The sequence below is a fragment of the Salvelinus alpinus genome, chromosome 2 (assembly GCF_045679555.1).
Source record: "Salvelinus alpinus chromosome 2, SLU_Salpinus.1, whole genome shotgun sequence".
Classification (NCBI taxonomy): Eukaryota; Metazoa; Chordata; class Actinopteri; order Salmoniformes; family Salmonidae; genus Salvelinus; species Salvelinus alpinus.
This window is the reverse complement of record NC_092087.1, coordinates 9,696,731-9,706,730: the sequence shown is the minus strand read 5'-3', so window position 1 is coordinate 9,706,730 and position 10,000 is coordinate 9,696,731. Positions and strand designations below refer to the sequence as shown.

General features: G+C 45.7%; 1 protein-coding gene across 2 annotated transcripts in view; it reads right to left on the bottom strand.

Annotated features, from left to right (window-relative positions):
• Window positions 1-10,000, bottom strand: part of LOC139553492 (collagen alpha-1(II) chain-like) — a 77,329-nt gene that overhangs the window by 53,334 nt on the left and 13,995 nt on the right. For both annotated transcript variants that reach the window (XM_071365882.1, XM_071365891.1), the window contains 3 exons: window positions 3,808-3,909; window positions 2,909-2,986; window positions 73-117 (listed from right to left, as the gene is read on the bottom strand). In XM_071365882.1, the coding sequence (XP_071221983.1) occupies window positions 73-117; window positions 2,909-2,986; window positions 3,808-3,909 (225 nt within the window). The remainder of the gene's footprint in view (window positions 1-72; window positions 118-2,908; window positions 2,987-3,807; window positions 3,910-10,000) is intronic.

Below are 10,000 nucleotides of genomic sequence, written 5' to 3'. Positions count from 1 at the left end.
ACGTGTGTGTGTGTGTGTGTGTGTGTGTGTGTGTGTGTGTGTGTGTGTGTGTGTGTGTGTGCAGGTACTCACAGGAGATCCAGAAGGGCCAGGTGGTCCTCGAGGACCCATAGGCCCCTGGTGGGAGATGAAGACACGTTAGATAATAACCACATGATCTGCCACACTACCTTAAACTCAACTAACCTCCAAACAAACCAACGTAAAATAAAATATTTTTAGTTTCTAGTTGTTATAATTAAGTTGAACATATTTCAGAATTGGGGGTGGGAAGAGAAAGAAGTGTGGACTTTCACTTCTACTTCTCTTTTCTCTTGTGTTATAAAACCTATTGTTGACTTCTTTCTTCTTCTTTGTTGGCATCTTTCTCCTTCTTTGGCTTCTTCTTCTTCTTTGACTTCTTCTTCTTTGCCCCTCAGCAACACAAACTCACTAGCCTGCTGCCTGTCTCCTGCCTGCCTGTCAGAACCATAAATCATTTTTGGAATTCCACAGTGGCACTCTGACTCTTTCTCTCTTTCTCTCACTCCCTATCTCTCTCTCTCTCTCTCTCTGTTTTCTCTGTATCTCTCTTCTCTCTCACCCTCTCTGTTTTTCTCACTCACTCTAACTCTGTCTCTCTTTCTGTAGTTCAGAGGTCAGGGCCAGAAGTGTTGTGCTCTACGTGACTTTTGTCAAACGATTTGTTTGCACTTTAGCATGAATCTAGAGGAAAAGCAATAGCTATGGGTCGTTGTGGAGCGAAAGAGAAACATATAACATCTGCTAGAATGAGCATTGCTAGCTCCAACAAGTCTGTTTGACAGACATACTGTAGAAACACTAACACCTCAAATAACTTTTATGAAAAAACATTGAGAAAGGATTTATTAAGACTTTAGAAAGGCGTATTCATGAAAGTTATTATGAAATGTTACCAACTTTTGTTTTCTATTTATAAGATCTTAAAAGCAGTGGGTCAAATCCTTGCTCTGCTCACTGATCTTGTTGTTAATCTCCTCCGGTTAATAAAGACTTTTGACTGGCATCAGACATCTAGTCAAGAAGGAGTAATACTCTTCTCAGCTCAACCTCGTCGTGCATCATTAAACATTGATCAGAGACAGAGAGAGAGAGAGAGACGTGTCACTCTCTATTCAGGTGATGAGTCAAATCTGTCACGCAGAGAAAATCTTTAACATGGGCAAAGAGGAGAAGATGACCTAACCTGGAGTTTAATGAGAAGCTTGGGTCTAAAATCACACCCTACAGTATTCCCTGCATAGTGTACTACATTTGAACAGAGCTCTATGGGCCCTGGGCAAAAGCAGTGTACTATAGACGAAATAAGCTGCCACTTCAGTCGCAGCCAAAACTAAGAACGCTACGAAAACGAAGACTTAAAAAAAAAAAAAAGATTTCCACTCTTCCACTTCCATGAAACGTGGACTAACCTCTGTGTATCTATAGCCTTTAATGGTCTTTATAACACACAATTCATAGTGTTGGTGCGTAGACTGATTATAGTAGAGAAATGCAGGGTACCAGCCAAAGCAAACGTCCCTGAGGCAGCACAGAGCTCCTCTGATGGGAATTAAATGTATCTTTTCAGCGAGGCGAGCGACGGACAAACCCCACGCCGCAACGGGCCAGGGGCTTGTCAATGGAGCTCTATGTCCATTCGTAGGCAGAGTGTGTTTCTGTGTGTTTGGGGTCTGTGTGTGTGTGTGTGTTTGGGGTCTGTGTGTGTGTGTTTAAGAGGTGGTGTGTGTTTGGGTCTTGTGGTACACCGCCTCTCAGTGAAGGCACTGTGTTAGAGACCAGGGGGTGTAGGTAGAGACGTAGGGGGTTGACTCTCAGTGAAGGCACTGTGTTAGAGACCAGGGGATGTAGGTAGAGACGTAGGGGGTTGACTCTCAGTGAAGGCACTGTGTTAGGGACCAGGGGGTGTAGGTAGAGACGTAGGGGGTTGACTCTCAGTGAAGGCACTGTGTTAGGGACCAGGGGGTGTAGGTAGAGACGTAGGGGGTTGACTCTCAGTGAAGGCACTGTGTTAGGGACCAGGGGGTGTAGGTAGAGACGTAGGGGGTTGACTCTCAGTGAAGGCACTGTGTTAGGGACCAGGGGGTGTAGGTAGAGACGTAGGGGGTTGACTTCTGGACTGTGCTTGGGACATCAGAGCAGCCCAGTCTTTTTTAGTTCTTTCCTTCTCTGGCCAGATGCCGCCAAGCTAAACCTGCTGGGCTTCAGTCAGAGACAGACATGGCCCGGGTTATTGAGGGTAGGGGGAGGAATGAAGGAGACAGACAGGCTTCTCTTTGGGGTCTGGTACCAAAGCCCCAAAGCCACAGAGTCTGTCTCAGGCACATTGCTCTCCGTTTCCCCTCTCCGCAGGTCTCGAATGGGGTACAATCCACTGTGGCGACCACCAGCTGGGTTTCAGACTTCAGCTCCACCAGTCAGCCAGCCAAATGCTCGCTGTGGGAGCAGCAAGCCGAATGCTGCTCTGTGGGTTTCCAAACCAAAATAGCTCCCAGTAAGTGTGCTTTTCATTTCACTTTGGCTTAGAGTTTGTGATGGAGTTTTCAGTCGACTTGAAAAATAAAATAATGAAGACCAAGTCTGTTTCCCAAACCAAACCTAGGTATGCTCCACAGAGGGGTGGGGGGGGGGGGGGGGGGGTATATTTCCTGTAGCAGGGGGCCAGGAGGATGTGTAGTTTCTCCCCCAGACCTCAGGGGGCAGTGTTGAGTCACGCTGAGACCTATTCACTGAAGCTGGTCTCACGTCGGCACTTGTCAGATCAGACCAGAAATGGCAATCTTGCATTTGATTTATATCTGCGAAACGATACAACTCTGAAGCTGACAGGAAAGAACTGGTCTAATGGCGCCAGGGATCTAACGATGTATCTCATGAGCTCTCTCACCATTGGTCCTTGCATCACGCCCATCTGTGCTCCGCCAGACTTCTCGTCGAATCCTCCCGCCATCTGAGCAGCAAAGTTCTGTGGGATGACAAAATGGCATCCATAAGACACTGTTATATGATCCCCCAAAAAATACCACACACACTCATCTCAATAGTAGGCATATTTCTGTTTTGGAAGTCTACTCTCAGACAGCACAGCACGTCTTAACAGGATCAGTGTGTATGTGTGTGTGTGTGTGTGTGTGTGTGTGTGTGTGTGTGTGTGTGTGTGTGTGTGTGTGTGTGTGTGTGTGTGTGTGTGTGTGTGTGTGTGTGTGTGTGTGTGTGTGTGTGTGTGTGTTTGTGTGTGTGTGTGTGTTTTCTCTGTCTGTGAGAGAACAGTAGATAGTGAAGGGGATGGATATCAGATCAACAACAGTACACAGGGAGGGGGGTAGGATAACTATTTGAATCTCTTTCTCTTTCACAATGGAGCCCCTTACCTATTCTCCCCTTCCCTCTTCTCCCCTCCCCTCTTCTCCCCTCCTCACTTCTCCCCTCCCCTCCCTATCATGCTACCTCCCTTCTCTCCACCTCCCTCTGTCGCTCCCTCCTTCCTCCCCTCTCCTTCCCTTCCCTCCCCTCCCCTCTCCTCTCCTCCTCTCTCCTCAGGAATGAAAAGCATTCCACTGTGTATTCTCTCTCCATCCCTCCATTCTATACTATACAATAATTTCTTTGCCTAATTCTACAGCGCTAAAACACTATTTCACTTCACAGTCATTTTCCACCTATCAACCCTTCAGTCTTTACCATTAACGTATACAGCCTACTTACACGTGCTTCTGCTTTTAACACAAACTCCACAAATAGCAATTTCAAAGATTATTATTATTTTTTTCCTGCAGAGATACTTACTCCTCCAAGGCCGGGGGGTCCGTTAGGTCCTGGAGGTCCGGGGGGGCCGGGGTTACCGGGGGTACCAGGCTCACCATCTCTGCCACGGGGCCCGGGGCTGCCCTGAGAGAGGAATAGGGCAGTTCATATCTTCTCTATATCACCAAAATCACAGCAGTGAGTAACTGCATGAATAAGAGCTTCCCTTTCAGGAAGTAGGAGTTAAGACCAATAAGGCCTGAAGTCACAACAACAGTAGAAATAGCCTGAAAAAAACACATCATACAGTATCTTCCATCTAAACATAAAACTATTATTATATCCATGAATGTATCATTAAATGGACAATAAAGCTTTTGAACTTTAAACTTTATCTCCTCAACTTTCAGATCAGCCATGTCCACCAGTAGGAGAAAGAGAAAGGCAGATCAAATCTAAGAAAATTCAGAAGAAAAATAACAGTCACAAAATGTGAAGTAAGGTCTATACTTCAGATGAAAATGTCAAGTTGGGCTCAACAAACTGTCCATCAGCAACAAGGAGCGGTGAGAATATCTCCACTGACAGTTCTCTCTCTCTCTCTCTCTCTCTCTCTCTCAATTCAATTCAATTCAATTCAAGGGGCTTTATTGGCATGGGAAACATGTGTTAACATTGCCAAAGCAAGTGAGGTAGATAATATACAAAAGTGAAATAAACAATAAAAATTAACAGTAAACATTACACATACAGAAGTTTCAAAGCAATAAAGACATTACAAATGTCATATTATATATATACAGTGTTGTAGCAATGTATAAATGGTTAAAGCACACAAGTTAAAATAAATAAACATAAATATGGGTTGTATTTACAATGGTGTTTGTTCTTCACTGGTTGCCCTTTTCTTGTGGCAACAGGTCACAAATCTTGCTGCTGTGATGGCACACTGTGGAATTTCACCCAGTAGATATGGGAGTTTATCAAAATTGGATTTGTTTTCGAATTCTTTGTGGATCTGTGTGATCTGAGGGAAATATGTGTCTCTAATATGGTCTCTCTCTCTCTCTCTCTCTCTCTCTCTCTCTCTCTCTCTCTCTCTCTCTCTCTCTCTCTCTCTCTCTCTCTCTCTCTCTCTCTCTCTCTCTCTCTCTCTCTCTCTCTCTCTCTCTCTCATAGAGATAGGTGCCATTTTGTTTTTCCAAAATGGCTACATTCCAGATATACAGGTGCAATAGTAATGCTACTCTTCAAGCGTCATTCACAGGTCATCAACTAAAGCTAAATTCACCAGAAGAAATTGGACATGAACTCAATTCTTTCCAGCATTTATAATATATATATATATTATGTATAAAAAAAACATTAAGGTCCAGAAAAATGTTGATACAGTGGATCAGATTCACTTGACGTCTGATTCAGTGGATCAGATTCACTTGACATCTGATTCCCCAAAATATCTGACTTGGCAACAAACAAAAAAAGTATCTCGTCATTCATAAAAACAAATAAAACCTTTCACAGTAAAACATTTTTAAGAAAGTCCAGAAATCTTTTCATCCAAGACAGTATCTATTTCCAGATGAATTGTGAACTGTAGTAATACCTGTGATAAATCCTTCTAACCTGGCCAGGCAGACATTGTTAACTTAAAACCAAACGGAATCCTTTCCAAACACTTCCTGACAACTACATGAAGGATTGGCAAATATTCCCCTCAGTCTACGGATGATGACAAGCCGCCATTTTCTGTGAGTCACCGATGTTTCACTTTGTGAATAACAGACAGTACAAAATGTCAAAATGTGTGAGTCTTATCTCATTGTACACACAGTTCTGATACACCTCAATAGTACAATATAAAATATGTATATTACTTAAATCGCTGCAATCCATACTCCCAATAATAGATGCAGCTCATTCAACAACCAGAAGAAGAAGTTGGTTGTGAAAAGTGCTGAAAGCAACACGTCCGGGAAACCAGCCCACCCCAGACTACGATCCAGCAAGGAATGTGTTCACCACTACACTCATTCCCTTTAAATTTTTTACTGCAAACAAATATTTAATAGTTGTAAATGTTTCTGTAAAAAAAATCATGATCAATAAATTAATAAACTGGAAAAGCAAATTGTGGACTGAAAATGTGAATGAAACCAATAACTGATAAAATTAAGAAAAAAAAACTATCCTTAAAGTTGATCCAAACACATTCACTAGTATGGACTGGACCTAAGAACAATCTATTGCAATTTTTAACATGTTGCCATCACTAGCCAACTATGTGTCACCTGAGAGCCTAGTCCATGACCTCTGTTGACCTCTGCTGACCTCTGCCGAGGTAAAGAATGGTAAGAATGCATCGTAAACACCAGGGTGTGAAAGAGTACGTATTCCCAACCATAAACACCTGCCTTCCCAGGCCAAAGACTCATCCCAAATGACATGATATTCCCTATATAGTGCACTACTGTAGATCTCTATGGGACCTGGTCACAATGTACTGTAGTGCACTACTGTTGATCTCTATGGGACCTGGTCACAATGTACTGTAGTGCACTACTGTTGATCTCTATGGGACCTGGTCACAATGTACTGTAGTGCACTACTGTTGATCTCTATAGGACCTGGTCACAATGTACTGTAGTGCACTACTGTTGATCTCTATAGGACCTGGTCACAATGTACTGTAGTGCACTACTGTTGATCTCTATGGGACCTGGTCACAATATACTGTAGTGCACTACTGTTGATCTCTATAGGACCTGGTCACAATATACTGTAGTGCACTATATAAGAAATAGGACGCACCTCCATACCCAACCACCTGCCCAGAGACTGCAGAAGGAACAGAGGAGGGCTGTACAGAGACATTTAGGGTTCACAGCAAGTAGAACATCTGCTACTTGCTAACCCTTATCTGTGCACCTGTCTGGGACAGAGTCTGTTGGCTAAACCTGACAGATTCACATCTGCTACTTGCTAACCCTTATCTGGGCACCTGTCTGGGACAGAGTCTGTTGGCTAAACCTGACAGATTCACATCTGCTACTTGCTAACCCTTATCTGGGCACCTGTCTGGGACAGAGTCTGTTGGCTAAACCTGACAGATTCACATCTGGTACTTGCTAACCCTTATCTGGGCACCTGTCTGGGACAGAGTCTGTTGGCTAAACCTGACAGATTCACATCTGCTACTTGCTAACCCTTATCTGGGCACCTGTCTGGGACAGAGTCTGTTGGCTAAACCTGACAGATTCACATCTGCTACTAGGGGTAGTGCACTACCTTTGACCAGGACCCATAGGGTAGTGCACTACTTTAGACCAGGACCCATAGGGGTAGTGCACTACCTTTGACCAGGACCCATAGAGTAGTGCACTATGTTTGACCAGGATCCATAGGGGTAGTGCACTACTTTTGACCAGGATCCATAGGGTAGTGCACTACTTTTGACCAGGACCAACAGGGGTAGTGGCCTACTTTCGACCAGGACCCATAGGGGTAGTGCACTACTTTTGACCAGGACCCATAGGGGTAGTGCACTATATGGGAATAGGGTGTAATTTGGGAGACAGCCATGGTGATCGATGTGTATTGTCCCTGTCAAGTAAAGTCGACCAGGCTTATGTAAGTTAAAGCCTTACTGTCCCAAGGCAAAGACTCTGTATGGCCTCGCTTTCAATAAAGAACCCCATAACAATCCATGACCAAAAAACTATCTGGGTCATGGAGTCATTTTAACAGACGGCAATCTATTCTGCCCCGAGGGGGGATCAAATTCAGAAGCCTCAGCACAACAAGACGTGTCCCATAAACGCCAACCATCTTAGCCAACAGAGAAAGAGACTAGTCTGTCACTGTGTGAGTGACAGTTGGCTTTCACCATAGCGTGACGTATTAGAGCCTAATAGGATCTCTGTGGCCGTCACCAAGGTGACGTCTTCAGTGTACTTCAGCCAACACACCACAGGTCAGTTTCACATCCAGTCACAACAAAACAAAGAACCTCTAAGAGAACTCTAATGTCTGAAATTAGTGTAGGCAGACTGGAGACAATGTATTCACCTACATACGTACCTACCAACTATCTACCTACATACCTACCTATTTACCTACTTACCTACCTACCTACCTACCTCTAAAACCATTACACATAAACAGAAGACTACACAGAACCAAAGAGTAGCCAGGGGCCAAAAAGGAACATGTCTCATTAAAACTATTTGATTAAATTAGAACTTAAAGAAACAACCTCCAATGTGGCAGACATTTTATTTGTACATTTAGCATACACTCTTACAACAGATCAACTTACAGGAGCAACTACAGTTTAAGAGCCATGATCAAGGGTACATCATCAGATTTTTACACCTAGTCAGCTCAGGGATTTCAACTAGCCACCTTTTGGTTACTGGCACAACACACTAACCACTAGGCTACCCTGCCGCCTCTTAACCACTAGGCTACCCTGCCATCCCTTAACCACTAGGTTACCCTGCCGCCCCTTAACCATTAGGTTACCCTGCAGCCTCTTAACCACTAGCCTACCCTGCCACCCCTTAACCACTAGCCTACCCTGACACCCCTTAACCACTAGGCTACCCTGCCGTCCCTTAACCACTAGGCTACCCTGCCACCCCTTAACCACTAGGTTACCCTGCCACCCCTTAACCAAATCAAATCAAATCAAATCAAATTTTATTAGTCACATACACATGGTTAGCAGATGTTAATGCGAGTGTAGCGAAATGCTTGTGCTTCTAGTTCCGACAATGCAGTAATAACCAACAGTAATCTAACCTAACAATTCCACACTACTACCTTACACACACACACAAGTGTAAAGGGATAAAGAATATGTACATAAAGATATATGAATGAGTGGTGGTACAGAACGGCATGGCAGATGCAGTAGATGGTATAGAGTACGGTATATACATATGAGATGAGTACTGTAGGGTATGTAAACCACTAGGTTACCACTAGGTTACCCTGCCACCACTAGGTTACCCTGCCACCCCTTAACCACTAGGTTACCCTGCCACCCCTTAACCACTAGGTTACCCTGCCGTCCCTTAACCACTAGGTTACCCTGCCGCCCCTTAACCACTAGGTTACCCTGCCGCCTCTTAACCACTAGCCTACCCTGGCGTCCCTTAACCACTAGGCTACCCTGCCACCCCTTAGCCACTAGGCTACCCTGCCGCCTCTTAACCACTAGGTTACCCTGCCGCCTCTTAACCACTAGGTTACCCTGCCGCCCCTTAACCACTAGGTTACCCTGCCGCCGCTTAACCACTAGCCTACCCTGGCGTCCCTTAACCACTAGGTTACCCTGCCGCCTCTTAACCACTAGGTTACCCTGCCACCCCTTAACCACTAGGTTACCCTGCCGCCTCTTAACCACTAGCCTACCCTGGCGTCCCTTAACCACTAGGCTACCCTGCCACCCCTTAGCCACTAGGCTACCCTGCCGCCCCTTAACCACAAGGTTACCCTGCCGCCCCTTAACCACTAGGTTACCCTGCCGCCCCTTAACCACTAGACTACCCAGCCGCCCCTTAACCACTAGGTTACCCTGCCGCCCCTTAACCACTAGGTTACCCTGCCGCCCCTTAACCACTAGGCTACACTGCCGCCCCTTAACCACTAGGTTACCCTGCCGCCCCTTAACCACTAGGTTACCCTGCCGCCCCTTAACCACTAGGCTACACTGCCGCCCCTTAACCACTAGGTTACCCTGCCACCCCTTAACCACTAGGTTACCCTGCCGCCCCTTAACCACTAGGTTACCCTGCCGCCTCTTAACCACTAGGTTACCCTGGCGTCCCTTAACCACTAGGTTACCCTGCCGCCTCTTAACCACTAGGTTACCCTGCCACCCCTTAACCACTAGGTTACCCTGCCGCCCCTTAACCACTAGGTTACCCTGCCTCCCCTTAACCACTAGCCTACCCTGCCGTCCCTTAACCACTAGGCTACCCTGCCACCCCTTAACCACTAGGCTACCCTGCCGCCCCTTAACCACTAGGTTACCCTGCCGTCCCTTAACCACTAGGTTACCCTGCCACCCCTTAACCACTAGGTTACCCTGCCGTCCCTTAACCACTAGGCTACCCTGCCGCCCCTTAACCACTAGGTTACCCTGCCGCCCCTTAACCACTAGGTTACCCTGCCACCCCTTAACCACTAGGTTACCCTGCCGTCCCTTAACCACTAGGTTACCCTGCCG